Below are 22,439 nucleotides of genomic sequence, written 5' to 3'. Positions count from 1 at the left end.
CATGCGGCACATAAATACGCTCCAAGTCTCTATAAAAAAAGCCTTTATAGGGCCTGAGAAGTCATCTGGCTCCTTCAGACTTCACTAGAGATACCGTAGAAAACACAACTCTGGGAATTCAGCCATGCCAAGAGCCAGTGGTAATTCTAAAATGAGCCCTACAAACCGCACCTGTTGATTTGGGTGCATTGTAAATCCTTTGCTAGGCCACAGGGGCTTACATAAACTGTGATTATTTTATATAATAAGGAAATTCTAAGTGTGTTGAACAAAAACAATTACATTTTTAAAAGCTAACTTATAGAATTCTGCTATATATCTGAAACAGCTTCTTCCCCTGCCCCAATTATATGAAACTGTGTTTCTCTAAGATCATCCTCTCCCCATTAATGAGAGACATTGAGCTACCCACGTAAATGCACAGGTATCGTGTTGACAGGGAATATCATCTTTTTCCACTCTGTTTAAAGAGGATGAAAAGAAGGATTTGAAGCAATGTTTCAAACTATAGGTATAGAAAGTTTTGTTGGCCCAAAAGTTGTAGCTCTTCAGCTAAACCATTTAGAAATGGGTTTACCTTTGTTAATATTTTGTGTGACCATGGTGTCTAAAGAGTCATCATCACTGTCGGGGCTGCAGTTACCTTTTTTCCTTCTTTTCTTTTTTTTTTGGGGGGGTGGGAGTTGTTCATGGTATCAGTTAATGAAGGGATGTATTGATTTCATCACATTTTTATAAAAAATGAGAGGGTTTAGCTGTTTTAAAGAACTATTCCAAAGTAGTGTAATTTTAAACTGATTTAGTCAAACGTTTCACTAGGAAGGCCTATCAGCTTAAGAACAGTTTGCTTGTTTGGCTTAAGCCAGTTGGATAGTGCTGTAATCTAAAGACAAATCAGTGCATTCAGAGTAGATTTACGTCTGCTTTAAAGTTAAACGTGTCTAACTGCTGTGTTGAGAAGGCCTAATTGTTAAGAAGTTACCTAAGGTAGTGCTAACCACAAACCAAGTCACTGAGAAAATCACTCAGATTATTTCTGGGAGGCAGAAAAAGGACAGATTTTTAAAAATCCTCTGACTTTTTAAGTTAATACTTCTCCTTAACCTACCATGTCTGTCCTGTCAGTTCAAGGCTCTGCTTAGCAAGAGTTTATCTCTTTTTTTAATCCTTCTGTAAACAGGTGAAGTACCAGAGACCATTTGGTGCCATTTAGTGTTTACAACATATTTTATCCAATCTATAAGTTAGCAATCAATGAAAGAGTCTAAAAATGGAAGTTTACTATTAAGTAGAACATAAAATCTCAAAGCTAAAATCCCTGTCCTCACCTCCGTGCATTTTCACTGACAAAAGTCCAGTCCTGAGGTGTTCAGGGTTAAATCTGTCAGTTCAGGTTATGACGACTTACTGAAACAGCTTGCGCATATAGACTTGGGCGTGAATAAACCAATATAAAAAAGTTATTAGCCGCATCCCTTCCTTTGCGGGATGTCTCCTTGCACATCAACACCCTGATACATAAATTTAGTAATACACTACAACAGTTAGTTATTTAAAGAACAAGTTCTCAGCAGCTGCAGTACCTAGTACAACGGGACTTGTCAGTCAGACCGCAACGACGAGCGACAACTGATGTGACTCACAGCAAGGGTAGTAGTTGCTTCACAGCATTGAACCCACCTGCCCAGGGTTTGTTATGCCAAGTCTCTGTAACTATTTAACTATTTCAGCCATAGATACAAATTCCTTTTTCCAACTAAAATATTTAAATTGAGGCAAGCTGGGGAGCACATGCTTTGGAAAGGAGCCAGACAGAGCCCGATAGTTGAACTAACGTTCCCACAGTGCTGACAGACAGATGTGGCCAGAAAGTCAACAGGAGGGTCCCAAAGAGGCTTCTTGAATGGACTTACCATGCTGCAGCAATGGGAGACCGTTAGTCGTCTCCTCTGCTCTGCCATCGCCCTGTACTAGAAACTAAGAATTGATGTGCTGGTAATGTCATTTATTTATTTATTTATCAAGCTTAGGCATCAGTAAATACTGCTGGAGCTAGCGGAGCAAAAGCACAGAGCAAGCAGGAAGTACATGCAGGCTCCTGCCCAAAGCACATCAGGCAAACGTTTTAATGTTACCTCTCAAATTCCCCGCCCGTAATACGGGGAAAACATCTCCCCAGCTGGGACTTTTTTGCGCTTTAATGTAACATTTACAATGTTTTTTGGCTACATCTTTTGTTCAAAGGCAAAAGTTTCCTGGTGCTACAGGCTCCACCCTACTTACTGCATCTTGTTGCAAAAAGAACATTAGAAATACTACCAGCACCTCAGGGCATGCCACTCTACTTAGACGCAGCAATGAAACTCTAGAATACAGCTGCCACGTATGCTAGCCACAGCAGTGTTTAAGCCTGGATTAAAACTGGTTTAAAAAGAAGGAGCTGTACAAGCTTCATCCTCAGCTCAGCATTCCCATTATTCCAGGCAGTTTATGGTACTGCTGGAAATTTTTTTCCAGAAATGTATTTTGGGAGGAAAGTCTTGATGATGCTTAAAAGCTGCTGGAGATGGTAGGGACAGCTGGTAGGAAATATATTGTAACCCAGAAGTATTAGCTAAGCATGAAACTTGCATATCTACTGACTTTCAGCTTCAGGCTGCACAACACAGCCAAGGCACGTGCAGTACCCTCAGATAACCCCCCGTGCCATGTGTTCTTGCTTACCTCTTTCACCTGCCATCTGCTATACATTCTTACAACATAACAGGACCTGATAGGTGGAGAACAAGCAGCAAGCCATACTGGCCACTGCTCGCTTCTATATGCTCTCCAAATTGAGAGCAGGTGATCCTGATCAGAACAGTTGTGTGCTCCATTCATGTCATATGTCAAGGCAGTTTAAAAAAGGCACTGGAACGATATAATGTGACGTGGCGCCGCACGGCGTGATAAGTACACAAATGCCTAATCAACTCATCTCGGGTGGAAGGCAGCTGATGGGAAAAGCAAGCAAATTGGAAACTGCTGGAACAGCATGGACCGCTGACTGCCCAGATTACCTTTGGCCAGCTCAGCACATCTCAACGTAAAAATGCAAGCTCAGTTACAAGGAATCGCAGGCAAGCCCCAGAAGGTCAGGTGTTCCATTAGCCATCAGGATCCTGGCCAATCTAAAAAGGTATCGAAGTCTGATACCCTTAGGACCAGCCTCAATTTAGCAAGGGGGCCATCTGGGCTATTCCCTAAAGAAATACAGGTATTTGAGTTGAAGACCCTAATTATTACTATCTTGTCCTGCCAAAGTTAGGGATGTCAACAGCGCTGGGGATTCCAGTCCCCTTGCATCAAAAGGCTGTGCAAACAGGTAACAAGAAAAATAGTTGCTCTGAAAAGTTTGGAAGGGGTGGGATTCAGACGAAACGCCGGCTCGCACTGACAAGGCAGCGGTTCCTGATTGTTACCAGTCCGGTGCCTGACCTGCTGCGTGCCGAAGCCTGGCTCCAGTCAACACTTAAGACACAGCATTTTAAAGTAACTCTTAACAGAGATTCTGACCATGTAAAAATAGCTGAGCCATTTCTACATGGGGAGTGTTCAGCAATATGCTTCTGCCTGGATCAAAATGATTCCAGAGCCTAGGCAGTGATTTAAGTATGCCAAAGGCTGCAAATGATATATACATGATGTCAATGTATATGGAAAATATGTATCTGTCATCTGATTAAATTTGATACGTTGCAAGGATCAAGTACATTTTTCTCCCCAGTTTATTGGCAGAGATGTAAGCGGCACGGAGTGCTTCAAAATAAATAAAACCTTAAGAGATATTTAAAACTTCTTGCTAACACTTAACTAAACAAAAATATCTCCTGTTCCCATTATTTATGGATCTTTCATTTGATGGCATGTTAATTTTGGTAGCTCATCGTATGTCACAGACTTACTCAGGCAAGACATGAGCTCCCTTTTTAATGGGAGAAAACACAAATCTGCCTTTTTTAAACGGAAGAAAATATTCAAGACTCTTAGGTGTCACACGCAAAAACAGAGGATATTGGGTAAGAGTCAATGTTGACGTCTCCTTTGCAGGCGAAAACTTAGCCACTTTGTTGTGCAATTGGAAAAGTATATAACTGCAGCATGGCTATACATCCCTGTGCTCTTTAATAATTAAACTACTGCATATATGACTTTGCAAACACATATTTTGACTTTAAGGGTGTTCCTAATTAACCTGAACTAAATCAAAATAATTGTTCAGGCAGCGTTTCGTGCGCACAAAGCTCAGCGCCATGGTGAGACAGTAACTGCATCAGCGCAGCTCAGTAGGTGAGGCCAAATTAACTTCTCTGTCTTCTAGCTCTCAGTGGTTTTGTCTAGATTTTTAAAAAACCTGTTACATAATATATAGTTTAACTTGCTTATCATCTAAAAAAGACAAAAAATCCTGCTTATTTATAAGTATCTCACCTGGCTGTGGATTGACGCTCATGTGTGGATGAATGGAAATCTTCCATCCAAATACAGAAGGATTTCTGGGGGTGGAAAAAAGTGTTTATTTCCTATGGAGGAAAAAAATAAAAAGAAATTCTTTCTTTAGGAAAAACTCAAAGCTTTTGGCTACTTTTTAGTGTCTAGCTGGAACCAGCTTTCACAGAAGCTGTAATTTAGTTCACTCACTCACATTCTAATATAAAGGATGACGGTGCCCCTCATCCAAGCCACTGATGTTTTCTGCTAAATGAAAGCCAGCTGTGTTTTCCTCTGAAAAGCTTTTCTTTTCTCTGTCTTGTCCAACCGATTAGTTACGTAACGATAAATGATAGACAATAAATGGGTGCGTTGTTTTAAAAACGTCTCCATGGCCTTAATATTGAAAGTAGAACCGCACGCTTTCTCGTGGCAGCCGTGGTGGCAGCCAGCGATAGCAATAAGGTGAAGCCTGCAGGTGTGAGCCGCGCCGTTTGTTAGCCCCAATTACACAGAAGCCAGCTCTGCTGCCGCCAGCGCAGGGGCGCGCACGGCGCAAGCCGGCCTCCACCCACAGGCCAGCTCGCGCGTAGCGATGTTGCTGCCCTTGCAGGTAGGGGCGCTCATTTAAGACGCGCAGGGTAGCGCCGCTGGAGCACTTTGTTTGCCTCTTCAAGGAGCTGCAGAAGAACACAATTGGCATTTGCTGGAAAGTCAGTGGCAGAAGAAGAGACCCAAACGAGAGGGCAAGACGTTTCACATGACAGTGACTCAAAGCGCTTCACACCCACCTTCTGGAGAAGGCAGTTTTTTAAACCAGGTCGTAATTTAGACACCAAGGAGCACCTGTGAGACCCAAAGAACTAGCCCAGCGTGGGCGCACGCGTGTGTACATCTGTGCATCTGCAGAGCACTGAGCCCCTTTCCCGGTCTTGCCAAGTGGCTGTTTGAATTACAGCGAGTCCTTTTCCGCTACAAAGCAAGGCAGCGTTTTCAGGGGCCACTTGTATACACTAGGCTTATGATCATTATTAATTACACCCATTAAAGGTGCCTATCACCATAGCATCTGGGTACTATCCATGTTTGATTATTTATTTATAAAAAAATTCTCCAACCTTGTGACAATTTTAATCAAGTGTTTCAGTTGATAATTGCAAGCTGTCAAGGTTAATACAATAAGGCTCATCTCTAATTCTTTTTCCATTTCCCTCCAAGAAAAAAAAAAAACCGACCCTGTGGTATAATGACTGTGGTTTCTATATTCCCAACTCATCAGGGAGTGTCCTGCATTGAACCACCTTTATTGAAAAGTTACATCGATTCAATATATAGTAATACAGGCAAAAATAATTACAGCTTTGCTAGCAGTGTAAGACCTTAATCCAAACCTCACAAACATTCAATAAAAAGCAATACAGGCTGGGAATAGGCTTTTGACAGTGCAGCCCCAGAGGGGAGTGGAGGTGGGGTGGAACTGGACAGATGAGGGTATGTAAAAAGAGAGAGAACCACAGAGCAAAGCCATTTAGATGAGCTGTGGAAAACCAGGTGAGAATGTCCGTCGATATTTCTCAACCTCCTCGCTCTTCGTTGCAGAAGGAGGTGAAGTTCCCACATTAGGATGAAAAGCCAGTGAAACAGTTACGCTTTGCTTGTCCTTTCTATGTTATGTTACAGTTTCACCTGAATCTGTCCACTGGCAGGTTCCATCCTAAGTGATGAGGGTGGTTCTGAGGAGGGGCTCTGCTCCGGAGCACCTACAACCTGGAATGACAGACAGACTTGGTCGGGGGGGGGGGGGGGGGGGGGCAAAAGTAAGGAGAGGGAAGCAGGGACTTGCTGCTTGCTCAGGAGAGGAGGCAGAAGAGGGATCACCAGAACCCCAGGGGTAACAACATACTCCTCCTGGTTGCAGATGGCAGTTTTGCTGCTACCGGCACTAGTTTGAGTCCAGGACTGCTGGATAACATGGTATCTTTAATTGCACAAGTAAAAATGTACTTTCCCTTCAGTTTAAGGAACCTTCCAAAATGCTGCTTCTAAAAGTATTCTTAAAATATTTTTGAAGAGACATGGCAGCAACTCGGGCTTCATCTTTGCTTTGATGAGCTGGGAGTTTTCCTTGCTTAAAAAAATGAAAACAATGTTGATAACAAATAGTATCAGGAAAAAAGCATTTATGCCAATATGGCCTATCCCCCTTGGGAACAGAGTTTAAACTAAACTGGCACCAGACCCTGCGTGTCTCAGATTAAACCACACTAGCTATAGCCGGGGCCGCTGCCTCTCTGCGCAGACAATAACCTCCAGAGGCTGACTCCGGCTGCGCCGGGGAAAAGGCTGCCACAGGTATGGACCGGCCAGGCCCCGTCTGCCCAGGCGCTCCTTTATTTGCTTCAGGCAAAAGACCCAGCCGGGGCGCCTTAGAGAAGCGGTTTAAGTTCTTTGAGCTAACCTGGCTGATTTTGCCTGAAGCAGAGCAGGAAGCGCTCCTTCGGGATACCTGCGGGACAGCGGCGAGCAGCCAAGGGCACGCGCTTGCCTCTGCTGCCAGCCCGGCAGAATCTAGAGGGCATCAATCCAAGACTTAAATCAGGTTTTCTCTTCTGGAGGGCAGAAAGGCAGGCATGTGGTTAACGCGCAGGGAGAAGGCTCGCCGGCGTCCGGCTGGGACGCTACCCTTAGGATCATCCTTTGGTTTTGGGGGCGAGGAGAAGAAAGGAGCAGCCTCCTCGGCGTTATCAGAAAATCTCTCTGCGTCTAATGCGCCGCATCCCACGCCTTCCCCCAAAAAAACCCATGCATACAAATATTTACCTGCTTTATTTTGGGTTATGTAATTTGCCTTTTGAAAAATCTGTTTGAAATATAATAGCAAATTCCTAAGCAATTAAAAAAAAAGTAGCTATTTGACTTAAGACCGTTCGGTTTCACTTTCTCTTTCAGCTATCTACCAAAATTGGCAGGGACTTCTAGCCCTAGTCAGTTATAAAATATGAAAATATCTATTTTCCTATTGTATTAAATCATAGACCGTATCCACTGTTGTTTAAAATCAACACAGCTCCAATAAAAGAGTCATGTTAGCTGAGGATCTTGCCCTAAGCATTTTTTTAAACACTATGAACATAAGGGTGAAATTAATTCTCAGAGGACAGGGCTTTAAACACATGAATAATCCCACAAATTTCAGTCAACATAAATCTTTCCAGGATTAGGACCTTGCACTGCACTGAGGCCCCTTTGAAAATATGACTCACTCATTTGTTATATAAATACGTATAAACTTACCTTACCCCTCAAAACCTTTGGGACCAGCACCAGTTCCAGGCAGCTTCGAATGTTGCTGTTGTCAGTTCTGAGGAGTATAGCTGCAATTAAAGGCAGTGAGAGTGACTAATAAATAATTTACATAAACCCAGTGTTCTGGGAACGTGCCAGGTAAGACTACAGTGCTTCAGACATATGGGGTAAACCAAGCGAGAAAGAGAGGCTGGCCCATTATTTCCACTGAAACTAAATGAGCAAACCCTAGCTCTGGTCATTGTCCACTGAATCGGGACTTGTAATTCTCCGGCTTGGTCCCGTCAGCAGCGCACGGGCAAATTCCCATTTGCTCTCACGTCGGCCCCGGCTCACACCATCGCCCTTTTCGCAAGCCAATGAGCCGGCGGAGCGGGAGGCCCTGCTCCCTTCTGGTTTTCAAGAATGGTTTTGAGGGTTCAACCTGAGAAAGCAAGGAGAAGGCTGAGGCTTTTGGGACAGTTCTGAGCCCTGTCCATCTCCAAGGACACCTCTCAGGAGATAAGCACCCAAAAATGGTCAGGCTTTTCTGAAAATTGAAGTACTGAGACTTGCATTAATCCTCTTACCTCCTTTATCCATTTAAGAGCCACGGTGGGCCTTGGCTTTTGGTGAGTTTACTGTGAAACAGCACATCGTTGCCCGTAGTCATTGTCTCGCCATCTCAGGTCTCACTAAAGCATAAAAACATTAAAAGAAACGGAAGGTCTAGTTTAACCCGCAAATAAGGCCATTGCTGCACTACACGACCGCACACAGAAGGGTAAAGGGCTCAAGTAGGTTTTGTTCCATAAAAATTTGCCAGAATTTCATCTTTGTCAATTTTCTTTTTCAGCCATGACTGGTCTTGTCGTTCCCCCGATGTAAGAAAGAGGCAGCTTTGTTCCTCTCCCTCTTCCCTTTTTTCCTCTTTTTTTCGTTTTTCTTTTACAGCACAAAACTACTTATTGTGATGGACCACTAAAAAGAAAAAAATAGCACTACAAGCTCTTTTTTGGGGGAAAGCCAGGCCCAGGAGAAAAAAAAAAAGGAACATTTTTTATGGATTGGACAAGATAGAAATCTGCATCTTTTACCTGTTTCGTATTTCTGACACAACCACGTCAACTCCTAAAACATTGTGAACGAAGAATCAGCCAAGAGCCAGGATGAACAACAGTTGGCAGAACGGAATCGGAAACGCAAAGTCTTTCCTGAAAGACGTGAAACCTTCCTGAGATTTGTAAAATATGAAAAGGAGAAAGAAATTGGCAAAATGATTCAAGCTTGATATTTTGGATACAATTTGTTTTACTTTGTAGGGGAAAAAAGTTGAAGTTTCTATTTTCTATGGAGCCTTTCAGATATCGATTTAGTTTATGCAGAAAAAAAAATCAACAAAACAGGGTACCAGCATGAAAGAATTTCTAGGACAAACTGACATGAATGACAGAACTTTGGTGTATGTGTGTATTTGCTTATAGTTTAACCTCTTTAAAAAATGTAAGATGTTTTACAATTATTTAAATAAATAAACTTGTAACTTATTGTATGTAGAGGTAGAAATTAAACCCTTTTTTGGATTTTTTCCTCCAGTTGTACAATGAAGAAAAATGATGCAAAAACGTAGTGATAAGTTTGAGATATATTATTACTGCTGCAATTGCTCCTCACTTCTTCCCTCTTACCGAATTCATGTGCAAGGATGTATAGGATTCTTTCTGATTAACAAAATCATCAGAAACTTCTACATACATTGTGGTATACAGGTCACTGAATCCTGGATGAATTTTCATCCTCCTCCTCTTTCCCCCTTCCATTTTTTGGTTCAATTTAAATATTCAGGTACTGGTTAACTGGTGAGCTTCGAAGACCCTGCTGGCAAACGAGTGGCACTTCGGGATCTGAACGAATTAGGTTTTTCACGAGGTACTGAGTTTATTTGATAGATTCAATGTATGAATTAGGAGGGAAAGGGTTCTCTAACGTATTGTTTTTCCAAGTAGTTAGAACACCTTAAGTTCAGTTATGCTTCGTATTAGGGGTGCATTTATAAAGGGTAAATATGTATTTGAAGAATTTATGCACTTTTATCCTGAGTCATTAAAAATGGTAAGTATTTTCCGTTTATATATTGAAGTTCATAGAAGTAATCAATTGCTTTGAAGTTTTCTGCATTTTAGCATTAAAAAAAAATTTAGTTCTCCTTTGCATCTCCTTTCCTGAAACTGGAAGGTGAGACAAGTCTGAAAAAAAAAAAAATCACTAGTTATCTGACTCAACCAGAGACGACTCAAAAGAATGTGACTGTTGGAAAGCCATTTTTAGAGAGAGAAAAAAGAAATAATCAGCTACACTACTTACCCCCCACCAAAACGCACACAGTTCCTCGCTGCATGAAGAGTTGTTCCTATGATAACAGCTTTATGTTGATAAATAAACCCTTAATATATGGCCCCTGAAACTGTACTTGTCCATGTGCCCAGTAGTTTTATCGACGGGTAAGTAAAATAGTGCTGTTGGTGATCCTTATCAATGGTAGAGGACGTTCAGTTCAGTACTGGACTCAGGATGGTGACCGGCTGTGACAACCTGCACGGCTCAGGTAATCCGGGGCTCGCTGGGAGCTACTGCGGAGCTAATTTGGATTAGGAATAGACTAGAAAGCCTCTGCCTAGGTCCGTGGCTCAAATCCAGCTGCAGTGATTCGTGACCACAAGGCTTGGCGGTGTGCGCGGTACAGGGCTTGACAGACCCTCACCGACAGGCCTTTGGCGCAGGACTGCACTTCGCAACCACGTAAAATCTTTCCTTTAAATAGGCCGGTGGGGATTGCTGAGGGACGGGCGGCGAGCCGCCTCCTGGCGCGGGCTGCGCGAGAGCAGGTCCTCCCTGAAGCTCAGCTTTCATAGCGTAGAGCACAGATCAGCTGTGAGGGAAATGCCTTTAATACACACGAAGATTCACAGGACGTGGTTCTTAACCGACCGTGGCACAGCAGAGAAGCCAGGGGATGGGAAAGAGAAAAGACCGGGGCCGCTCCCGTCGTTCCTAAGGACGAAAGCCTTGTGGGGAGGCAGCCCGGTGCGACGCCTGACTGCGCCGTGGGGTTCTGGTAGGGGCTTCCTTAGGTGCCTTTCCAATGCTCTTGAATTCGTTTTTTAGAAGGTGGAGGGGGTTCCAAAGCTCAAGGCCCAATTTATCATATCAGCAAAAATGGCAACTTTAAAGAGCGATTTGGTGGGAATAATGTGGTTTTAAGAAGCAAGAATATAGTTCGGCATTCAGTAACGTGTCAGGTTACTGCCAGTGTCTACGTCCCACAAAAGATGACCTAAAATAACTCACCATTAATTATGGTTGCAAGTTCATGGACACTGCGGGCTCTTTGCATGCCCTTCGTGCCATCGGGGAAGTAGCGACCACTGGAGGTCAGGGAGACAACCAGCCTCGAAGGCACGTGATCTCTGAGACGGGAAAGAACCGCGGGCGGTCAGAGGTCTGGAGCTGTAACCGCGCTGCTGCAGTTCACCTTTGGGAACACGCAGGGCGCGCGGTCCTGCCTGAGCGCTGTTATTCAGGACAAAAAACCATCCAAAAAGCATTTCATGCATTGATAGGTACCAGTTTCCCAGCTGCAGGCTGAGAGTGGGAGGTACAAATTCGGGTTTGGAATTCTGCACAAATATGGGGGAAAACAAAATAGATTGAGGATTACCAGAGCTGGGATTAAGACTGCCATAAATGTCAGTGAACACTACATTGAGTCCTAGATGTAAAAAACAGATATATCTTCATGGCCCAGGCTCTTTTCTGATATATTTTCTTCCCCCATTACTGAACTACCAAAAAGCCGCAAACAGCTCCAAAGCATAAAGATGGTAGATTCCCCCCGCCCTTCTCTGTACAGGCCGCTTTTTAAATTTCATCATCTCTGCTTGGACTCAAAATTCTATGCCCAGCAACTATTCCAGGTAGACAGGAATTTCTAGACCACGTGCTGGAGAGCAGCAGCTTTCTGCCTCAGCCCCGCTCACATTTTTTAACAAACAAGCTTTTCACTACAAAACCTCAGTCAGAAAGACTTCCAATTTAAAAAATTGAGACGTTTCATGGAAACAGCTTTTCTGTTAATTGTCCACCCTTCTTTTTTATCATTGCTTAGTCAGCATAGGCACATAAAAAAGGATCACTGAAGTCTTGGGAAGGTTCAGGGAAAAAAAATGACTGGCTAAAAAAAGAAAAGGTTCTGAAACGCTCGAAATTCCTGTCACACGTCCGTTATTTTTATTAGGTCCGTCCAGTTGCTCAAAGGGAAGAGCCATGAGTCCAAGTGAAAACCTCCCTAGAAAGCTACGACAAGTACTTATAGGAAAAGAATCAATTGTAGCTGCCTACGTTGGTGTGAACATGGAAAAGGATTTTTTTTTCTGGTTTGATTTGAGCCAAACAAATGAAAAAAGGTAAACATAGGGATGATTTAGAACGTGGATTTTGCTCGTGCATGGAAATCATCGTACTCGAGGTGAGCGTAGAACTTACTGGTAGCTTTACAAATAAAAACGTGTGTAAATAAATACCATCAGAAATCCTTGAGCATGGAAGGAGGACTTTGGCAGTGGCAAAACACCCGGCAAAAAGGAAAAGTCGTGTAAAAAATTTATGTGTAAGGATTTTTTCAATGTAATAAGCGAATCTGTCCTCTTTTAGTTATTGCTGTTTAATATGCCCTAACAGCTTTCCTTTTTGCCACTAGAAGATGAAAGTGTTGCGATAGGTAACTACAAATTTTATCATAACTTTGAAAGACTATGGTTTATTTCATTATTTATCTTGGTATAGCATCTTACTCTCCCTCTTCCTTTGCACACGTCCAATATGCATGGTTTTTAAAGACCGTTTTCTCCCTTCTGTAAATTAAGGCCTCATTTCTCCCTACTGTATAGTTTTGGGGTTTGTTTGGGGTTGGCTGGTTGTTTTTTTGGTTTTTTTGCTTTGTCAGTTATATACGGTATGAAGTTGCTATGCACAGAGCTTTTGTAAAGATAGCTTTTTTTGTTTACTGTTTTTAATGGTCCTACTTATGGAAGAATATCTTGTTTGTAAAATGAATATGTCTACTTCAGTTTTAAACTTTAAATTATCCTAACAAAAAAATAAAATTTTTGTACTGTAAACAAGGGGGGGAATTATCTTAATTTCAGACTATTCAATAAGCTTCATTCTTTATCATCTTTATGGGTCACTCAAGGTACCGTTACGGCAATAACACTTTAAAAAAAGGGTAATTATACGCAACGCGATGGTTTTCCAAAGCCAGCCTCCACGCTTGCCTGTAACACGGCCATCCACAGCGGGGTAGCGCCAGACTGAGATGATGCCGCTCACAGACCAAGCACAGTTATGGCCTCTTCTGACCACTCCTTTATTACAGCTGAATAACAAAGTGGACAACGCACCTTTGTGAGACCGCCGTCCTTTTCGGGGGAGGTTTGGCCAAGGGCAGGACACCTGTAGGTTCCTCTTCGGAAACCTCCCCTTGTTGTTAGCAACGTGCAACTGGTCGAAGCACAAAGTCAAAAGCCAAAACTCAGACTGGCTGATACTGGCCTTTTCTTAGACTCTGACCGCCGACCTAAACTGAGGGTTGTTGCTTGGTCCTGCCTTTGTGCACAACCCTGAGCAGACGCCGCCGCTTGCGCTGCAGGGATGAGTCACGTTGGCTCCTAAGAAAAAAATCCTGAAGTGCATCTCCCCCCCCCGCAGCAGAGCACACGGTTTAGTCCCTGCGAAGCATAAATACACCTCTTTGCCGCTCCAGCGCCCTGACCAGCAGATGGGTCCAAGTGAGAGAGGCCTTGCTCCGCTTGCACTCCATCCTACCGGTTCTTCAAAAGAGTAGGACGTGCTGGCTGCCAAAGCCCAGGTCAGGCATACGTAAGATGGAGAATTTCTGTTCTCATTGATCAAAAAGGTAAAATAGCTTTATTTTATCAGAAAAAAATAAACCAAGGTGCTAAAAAGCTCCTGGAAAATGGTAATTGACTGTCTAAACCAGGAATATTCTGTTTTCTTGCGTGAAAAATCACTGGTAATGTTCAAATAAATGAAAATTTTCTTTGACGGTGAAAGCCACTTTTACTGACACTTTTTCACTAACAGAACACAGAATACGAGGCAGCGTTTAAACTACTGCCAGATGTCAGTGAAAGCATCGGAAAACATTAGGCACTATCAACCAAAAGCTGAGAAGAAAACAGGTTGTTTTGGTAACCTGCTTCAATTACTCCTTCAGGGATAACACGCAATTAGTAGATGACCTTCCCAACAGTGAAACCTAAGTTGTCCACTGTCCTGGTGAAATATCCTTTGCCTCCTCCTGAAGAGAGGCCCGTTCTATTAAAATCCAATGCAGCTTCCTCCCCCCCGAAATCCCAGCAGTGTATTAAGTGACGATTCCTGTGATAAAACTAACGGTGACTTTGAAAGAGATTCTTAGTCTTTAACAGTGACCTACTGTTATGTTCAAGCGAGGAAGTTTGTTATGCAGATGAAAGCCTGGAGATCTGTGTTCCACTACCGATTTGTTACCTCTTTCAGGGACTTGGCGACGTACAAATAACGTGCCTGTGGTACGTTACCGCGCTCACCTCCAGAGCTGTCCTGCAGCCTGAGCAAATTCCAGATAAAATGCTGAGTGAGGGAAGGAGGTGCACGAAGGACCCAGCCAGAGGGTTTCAGAAAAAAAAAATTAACTCCTAAATTAAAAAGAAGCAAACAACCAACCCCCTCCAAGCCCAGGTAGCTTAGGTGGCATCATCAAAGACTATCTGTACCAAAAGGGAATCTATTAAAACACAAAACCCCCTCTAGGATCGGTTACGTTGTCATGCTGAGCTTATTTCATTGTCAGTCTTGCTCAAGTCTTAAAAGCCAGTGTGAGAAGATCTTTCGTGTCCCACGTTAAGACCAACGAAGGCCAGAAATCTGCAACCTTCTTAAACCCTTGGTTCGCCAAGTTTTACACAAGGATCAAATTGTTCGGCCTGCCTTGGGAAGGCTGCTGCCACGCTCTGCAAAGAATTCAGTGGCATTGGTCACAGCAGACATGGAAAGCGGTCCTTTTCCGAAGGCAAGGTATTTGGGTAGCCATTGCCTCGTACAGGATCCAGAACACCGAAGGAGCCTTTCCCTTAACAGTAGTGTCAAGTGGAACCTCCCCGGTAAGCGGGCAGCGAAAGCCCGGTCAGTCTTTGCCCAGGGAGCGGATGATTACAGTCGGGCATGGCCACGTTGCCGTCTGCGCGACGCCCTGGTTAAGGAAGGCCTTCTAGAAAAGCAGACTCTCTCCCACCCTCCTTTTTTCCTTTACAGGTCTTTTCTAGATGGCTGTTTTGCAAGAACTTGAATTTCACTTTAATAAACGGTGAAACAATAGCCACTCATTCAACCACTTACAGAGGGCAGCTAGGGAATTGCCAGACCAGTTAAAATATTTATCTCGGTGACAACACACAGCTGTTGAGGTGCAAAGATCTGAAGCTTTAATCGCAGCAGGTTATTTAAGTAGGAATGTCTCATTAACTCTGCTTGCAGGACTGGATTAGACAGACAGCTGGTGGCCATAGCAGAGGGTGCAGACAGAGCAGCCATGACAGAGACACTGTTGAGCAAACACCGGTGTAGATAAGGGGAAGTAGGAAACCCAACCCCCTCCCGAAATGGAAGGCACCAAAATACCATCCGACGGGGGCAAATCAAGAAGGTGGGGGAAGCGCTGCAATGGGGAGGGGGTCGGGGAAATCAGATCTGCTGTCCCGCTTCCTTTGCGTTTGTGCAGTTACAACAACAGAAAAAGCCGCGGGAACGACAAACACAAGCCTGTCCACAGCCAGTTCCTTTTCCTGGGGGGGGGCGTGGGTGCAGCACGCTATTTTCTTGTTAGCCTTCTGCAAGATTTATGGCGCGTGGACTTGGGGAAATCACCCTGGCTCATTTTTGGCTGTATTCTCAAACTCAACCCAGCGTGGCCATCGAGGCTGTCACTACCCGATCTGAGTACGAGTTAGTAACTGTCCCTGCAGCGAGGAGGCGTCAGCCGCAATCTTGCCACCGTTGCAATCAGCGGCAGCTTTAAAACCACCTTACTTAATCCTGGGTCAGAGCTTTAATGAATGTGATTCTGGGTAGAATTGGTCAGGAATTGCATATAGCAATAGCACTTGAGGAAGAGTGAACAGGGAGGGGAGAGTGGAGCGGGGGAATAAATAGCTAGCACAAGCGAGAGAGATTGTCTATTGGTAATAATACCATCTCTCCCTGTTTACAAGCTCTAAACTCGACAAGACACGGGCCGGATCCTCAGCTATCATAAATCTGAGTCAGTGGAGGTGTACCGATTTATGCCATCTATAGATCTGGCCATAATATTACTTTCCCCTCTGGCCTGCAAACCAGAAGCACAGCTACAAAATAAGTGAAAAATAAACGGCAAGCACTGGATTCTCTTCCGTTCGCGTTCGTCCTAGTGCAGCACTCAAACGTGCGCAGATCTCTTCACTCCCTCGCGCCACCGCGGCGTGTGAGGGCTTCAAAATCCGCACCCGCCACGAGGGCGACGCATCGACAAGTGATGGAAACACCTCCTGACCCAAAGGAGGTACAATCATTTTTCAAGTTAACACGCTCTGGTTGTACTAGAAGACAAAGCATGGGGAGGTGGGACAGGGAAAGGAAACGGCAGCAGTAAGGGAAGTACGTCCCGCTGTACGTTACTTGCATACCATTAGGGTGCTGCTTATTTAAATTAAGGGGTTTTACAGCTCTGTGGCAGAATAAAGGAGCTTCTACACACCTTGTCATATTTCAAAATAATGGTGACTTCACAAATATGCTGTATTGCCAGTTCTCACGCTCACAGTTACTCCCGTTTTGAAGGTTCTTTGCCAATCTCCAACTTCTGGAGGCACAGGAATTTTAGCTTCTTAAGTAACTTTCCACCCTATTAATTTGCAAATGAAGAGCCTTAAAAATACAGCGCAGCTTTTCAGAAAGTCATTGACGAGTATGTTTGCAATTGTGATTATAATTTAAGTCATGATTTTCTAAGGTATGACTCTCTAATTATTTCTAGGATTAACAGTGCTGACAGTATAAAGAAATACTTCCAACAGCAAGTAGGTTTTTAAGAATGGTTCGAGTTTGAGAATGTAACTAACCCTGATGAGAAATTCGAGCACCCCTACTTTTCTCAGGACCCTTCGGTTTAAGCGCGGCAGCAATATACTGCCGCAGACTGGTATTTCTGGAGAAGGACTTGTCTCACCACTTCACTGCGATTGCGGGAACTTGATTGAAATTTGCCAGCAGGGTCCCTATGACACTGCAATTGCCGTAGTCATTTCTTTGTCTTTAAAATGCCATATAATTGCTAATGTAATTAGTGATGTATACAGAGGGGGCCCGTGCAATTACCAAGTCCTAAGATCAAGTAATTAATGTTCTGTCAACAAAACAGCAACTGTTTCATTAACAACTGTCTGGGTCTGAAAACAGATCGGCTCAGAACGTTACCCACTTGGCTGAGTTTCGCAATAGCAGCGAATTCAGACCCAAAACGTACCAGCCTGCATCAACCGTGTGCAGAAGATGGGATTGCAGCGGCGTCCACCTACAGCTACCAGGGCGTTCCTCCTCCCGGCAGGAGGAGGAGTCATTAATACTGCTCAAAGAGACAGGGTTCACATCTGTGTAGTCTGCTTCCACGCTGACAATTGATGTTCCCAGTTTTACAAATAATCTCAAGTATTAATCTCTGGCAGAGGGTTTCAAGGACCTGGAAAGTTTTATTAAACATTGTGGGACTTCTGGTTTGGGCAAGTCCTATGATTTTGTTGTCCTTTGGATTTGCTTCACCTTCCCAAGCTTTTCCCTACCACCACGACCCCGAACACCTACCTCACCACGTAAAAGGAGGAGCTGGGTGTTCACCCGGACTTTATTTCTCATTCCCCTTCCTTTACAAAATTGCTAGTTTGATAAAGGTTTTTAACAAAGATTTACCCTGCCTTTTTCCTTACAGCTATTGTTTTGAGAGCTCACATCCCTCAAAGTGCTAACCAAGACCACTTTTGTGTCTCTCGCTCATCCTCTTGCCCCAGTGCTTATATCAAGAGGCCATTTTCAAGGGTGAAGCCTGGAAGGAGCTGTACTGCTCCTACGTGACTCTGGCCTGAGCTGTGTAACCTTGAGCACCATCTACTGGTTCTTTCTCTCCCAGTTTGCTCTTCAGAGAGGGATTCAAGGTCCCCTTCCCCCAGGCCACAGCACAGCCCCCGAGCCCTGATGCACCAAGGCACACATCAAGCTTACAATACGGGAACAGTCCCTGTAGCCTAAATACACCACTTGCTGCGCACAGGGTTCAGCGCCACCTCTGCCTTCAGCCCCCAACCAAGCTCTGCGCTCCACCGCCTCCTAATCCTCTCAGAAGATGAAGTTTCCATTGCTATTACGTCCTCCAGAAACCAGCTTAGAAACCAGGCCTGTTCTCCCTACGCGCTTTATCCCCGCCCCAGATTTGCACAGCTAAGCGATAAACAATAGCTGTGGTAGAGCAGAATTAAGCAGCAGAAGCGAGAGGGATCAGCAAGGATTTCCAGTGAGATTTGAAACACGAGCAAGCACGAGGAACTCTAAAAGTACACATTTTTTCCTCCCGCTCTGCGCGTGTCATTTTATTACAGGGTAATTAAAGAACACTTTAAAATTGTGATTAATAGGCTTTTTAGCTTCAGAGAAATCAAATCTTTGATGTCAGTTGCTTAAACATTTCAGTTTACTTTGCCATTGAGGAATGCAAATAAATAAAGAGCGGCAAGTACGGGTTATTTCCTCCTTTCATTTCAATTACTAGAAGAAAGCTTTATAAAAGTAACATGGATAAAACTGAGATTCGTGCCACAAAAGGATGCCCTCCCAGAGTAACGAAACGCAAGCTTGTGGCGTGTGCGCCGGCGCTCCGGCACCTCCGGCGCGTGCGCCGGCCTCCGCGCTCACGGTGTGGCTGAGCGTGGACCCAACAGCAGCTGGTCCCTACACACAAGTGGCGCACAAGGCGCTGTGCGATTTGGAACCATACGCCAGGTTTTGCAGTCGTTGCCTCCAAGATATTTGGCCATAAAGTCCGGCGGCTCCCTCTTCCAGTAAGCTCCATTCACCAGCAACATTTCTGATCATTTTTGTAATGATTATTATTTTTTGAAGGGTGTGAGGGAAGCATATGCTGATAATATAGATCCCGAACCAACACCAGGAAGCGTCACAGTCCATTCCCCGGGGACACGCAGCTTCCGCGGTCTGAGGGGATGAGCTGCTCCCTTTCTCCTTAGCAATGCTAGCGAATCGCAGACGCACAAAGCCTGGCTTTCTGCTGAGTCTGAGCCACGGACTGAAGCAATGCCTCTCAAGGGCGGTTGTTTTTATTTCATATAACTATTTTTAACCACGGGTGAACTTACACATGACGGGGAGTTGAGAGAGAAATCTGTTCCAATTGCCCTTATTTTCCCTCTCGTTTAAGATCTGGACTCCATAACCTCACAGCACAAACCCCCGATAGCCTCCACTACGTGCCTTTTGTTGAAAAGCTTTTGGAGGTGCCTATTCCCATAACAGTATTTTCAGCCCACTGGCCGCCAATATGGCCAATATTTTTCCTTAAAAAATAATTGTTACGTTTTCTTTTCTCCATTTCTCCTTTCTCCACTCACCCTTTCCCTTTGCATCCACAATTACGTATCCGTCTGAAGAACTCACATGACCGGGGTCACTAGATCTCTCACAGTTGTTGAATCCGTGCCAGCATTCAGGGCAGCGCCGTGGCATCTGCTTGCTGGGGTTTTACAGAAACGGCTCTGACGCACTAAGACACACAGAAATTGGTGACACTTGAGCACCTGAATGCCCCGAAGTATCATGGCCCTAAGCGATTTGCGCAAAGAAGTCTGTGGGATCAGCAGAGATTTGAACCCATGCCTTAAAAGTGACAAAGGTACTGTAGGAAAGGAGTAAAAAGTAAAAAAGGAGGTCTTAGAATTTGAGGGAACATATAATCTATTACCTTATATATAAGCATCAGTTTCTTAAAGTATTTTTAAAGCATTATTGGCAGTGCTTTTCTTTTTGGTTCTGTTCTACTCTTTGCATGAATCCCGCCTGACACACTCTCTTCCCTCCAAACATTGTAACGTGTCACACCTATATGCAGATGAAAATTATGGATGCTTTTCATTCAATTGCTCTTGGAAGAAAAAGGGAGGGGAGGAAGGGGGGGAAGAGCCAAGTTTAATGCTCTACAGTAGCACAAACCTCTTGGGCATAAAACATCGTTCAGGTAGACACATCTGGTGAAATGCATCACATCAAATTAGTATCAAGGGTATTGAGATTCTAAGACGACTGGCAGACAATTCCCCTTCTAATGTACTGCTTTTTAGATTGTTGAAGAAACTTGAATCCCAAATCTCCTGTGAAATGAGTGATACTAAACATGCCTGCTCAAATACTGAAAGTGAAGATCAAAGACGCAGTGTCCAAATTGGCTTTGCAAACAAAGCAAGCCCAGAGATCCCCAGGAGAACGTGGTGCTAATTTTATCAGATCTCCTTGACTTCTTCCTCCCAACAGTTTGTCATTTAAGAAAAATAATAATAATGAGAATGCATTTCTCTCTGTCAGAAGCCTTGTTGTAAGACAAACAAATTCATTCCCTTTTAAGTATATGCTTTGCAAGTCACCTAATAGTCTTAATCTAGTTTAAATGAAAAATGAGAATGCCTCACTCTGAAAAGCTACCTGCCTCTCAGTCCTGAACCACACAACCACACACGCACACACATAGCGCCATGAATATTTCAATACAACTCGGCCTTTCAGATCAATACAGGCAACTCTCAAGCTCTATTGATTTTTCAGAGGTTTGGCTCACAAGGGTGATAAAATATTTCTCAAGTTATGAAACCCGAGTTAAGGAGCTTTTGCTGACACTTCAGCATTTACTAGGCACATCTCTGTCTCGATTTATGACTAAGCAATAAGTCTTGGTAAGGTGGGCAATATCATCCCATAGGGCCCACTTAAGGTCAAAAAGAGAAGTCAGGATAATAGGACAGCCCTTACGGTCCCTAAACTTGTGTTTTCTGAGGGAATCACTTACTCTTTCCCACATGCCCTCCAAGCCCTTATTCCAACATTCATTAGCCAGTGAGTGAAATTCCCTTTCAGCGTACCTCTGTAAGCTGTCAAAAGGAAAGGGACACCAAAGCAGACACCAAATAAAGCAACTCCCTGCTGAGGCAAGGAAGCTAATCCTCTCCATATGGAAAGGAAATATAGTTAATTATGTATTTATGCATGTCATTGCAGGCTTACATCTTGTTTCACTTTCATCCACAATGATCCAAACCTATTTAAATATAATGGGTAAACATTTCTGTTTTTACAATAACGTACACACGCCGTCGCTCAACATTTCCCAACCGTTTCCTTGCAGGACACGGCAGTTTAGTGTAGTTGTTATTTGTACTGAAGCAGCACCTAGGGAAGCCGGTCATGGACCGTGACTCCACTGTGCTAAGGCGTCTATAATCACAGAAACCAGAAGGCAATCACTGGCCCCAAGGAGGTTATGACTGAGCTGAAGAAGCGGCTCGAGTTAGAAGATGGAATCTGTGGATTCTGGTTCTAATATTCCAATTATTCCCTCCCCAAATGGGTATCTCTCCATAACAGAGAACAGCATTTTTGATCCAGTGGATCGCATAGAGCCTGACACCGTCAATCGGGGACCAAGGCTGTTTGCTGGCCCCCGCCAAGAGACCTCTTCTATGTGACAGGTTAATAACGCTCCCTGCTCTATCCAGCTCAGCTTCCCGTTGTCCCTTTGTCCCCTCTGTTATACTACAGATTCCTTGGTGTAGGTTGGCTAAATCACGTCCAGGCAAATACCTCCCCTTCAGTAAGAGGTACTGAAGAGCAGAATATACACAAGCAACAAATCTTATATTAGAATTTACCCAGGCAACATTAACAGATTTTTAAAATCATAAACACGTTTCAAATATTAGAATCCAATTTTTGAAACCAAAAGCACCGCCTGTCATTGGAGGTACCTAAGGACAGGCTGATGAGCTGTGGAGGCAAAACTCGGTTTGCATGCAGAGAGGAGAGCCAAGGCTTAATTCAGCTTCCCTGTTTGTTCTAAACCTCGTTAATAGTTCTACACCTAACGCAGCACCTACCACCGAAGCACCACAAGGCACTTTTGTAAAAAGATGACTACTTATTATTCTTTGCGAACAGATAGCAGCGTAAAGAAAAAAACCAAGGTTAACTGACTTGACCCACAGAAGCGATCAAGTCCATAGCGCTTGTATTGATTCCCCATTGCCTTCTCCAGCTTTCCCTCCATTTTGCGTTCGCTCTTTTGTTTTCAGGAATTAGGATTCATCTTTCATCACTTGAAATTTAAAGACCTTTATCGTGGAATAACCTCGTTAAGCGGGACAAGCCCTACAGACTCTCATTACGCCCTAATGCCAGCCCTTTCCTAGGACGCGTATCAGGCGTTCGCCGCACACGATAGGCAGGTGCTTTCTGGCGTCGCAGGAAATAACCTTCATTAC

General features: G+C 44.0%; 1 protein-coding gene across 1 annotated transcript in view; it reads left to right on the top strand.

The window, feature by feature from the left end:
- The window catches only part of EBF2 (EBF transcription factor 2), a 144,640-nt gene extending 135,771 nt beyond the window's left edge, over positions 1 to 8,869 (top strand). Inside the window, exon 16 of the mRNA XM_075117514.1 lies at positions 8,612 to 8,869. Within this exon, the coding sequence (XP_074973615.1) occupies positions 8,612 to 8,643 (32 nt within the window). The 3' untranslated portion in view covers positions 8,644 to 8,869. The remainder of the gene's footprint in view (positions 1 to 8,611) is intronic.
- Positions 8,870 to 22,439: the final 13,570 nt, after the last annotated feature.

This window comes from Phalacrocorax aristotelis, chromosome 24 (assembly GCF_949628215.1).
Source record: "Phalacrocorax aristotelis chromosome 24, bGulAri2.1, whole genome shotgun sequence".
Taxonomy (NCBI): Eukaryota; Metazoa; Chordata; class Aves; order Suliformes; family Phalacrocoracidae; genus Phalacrocorax; species Phalacrocorax aristotelis.
The sequence above is the reverse complement of the archived record's forward strand: the minus strand, read 5'-3'. Positions and strand labels throughout refer to the sequence as shown.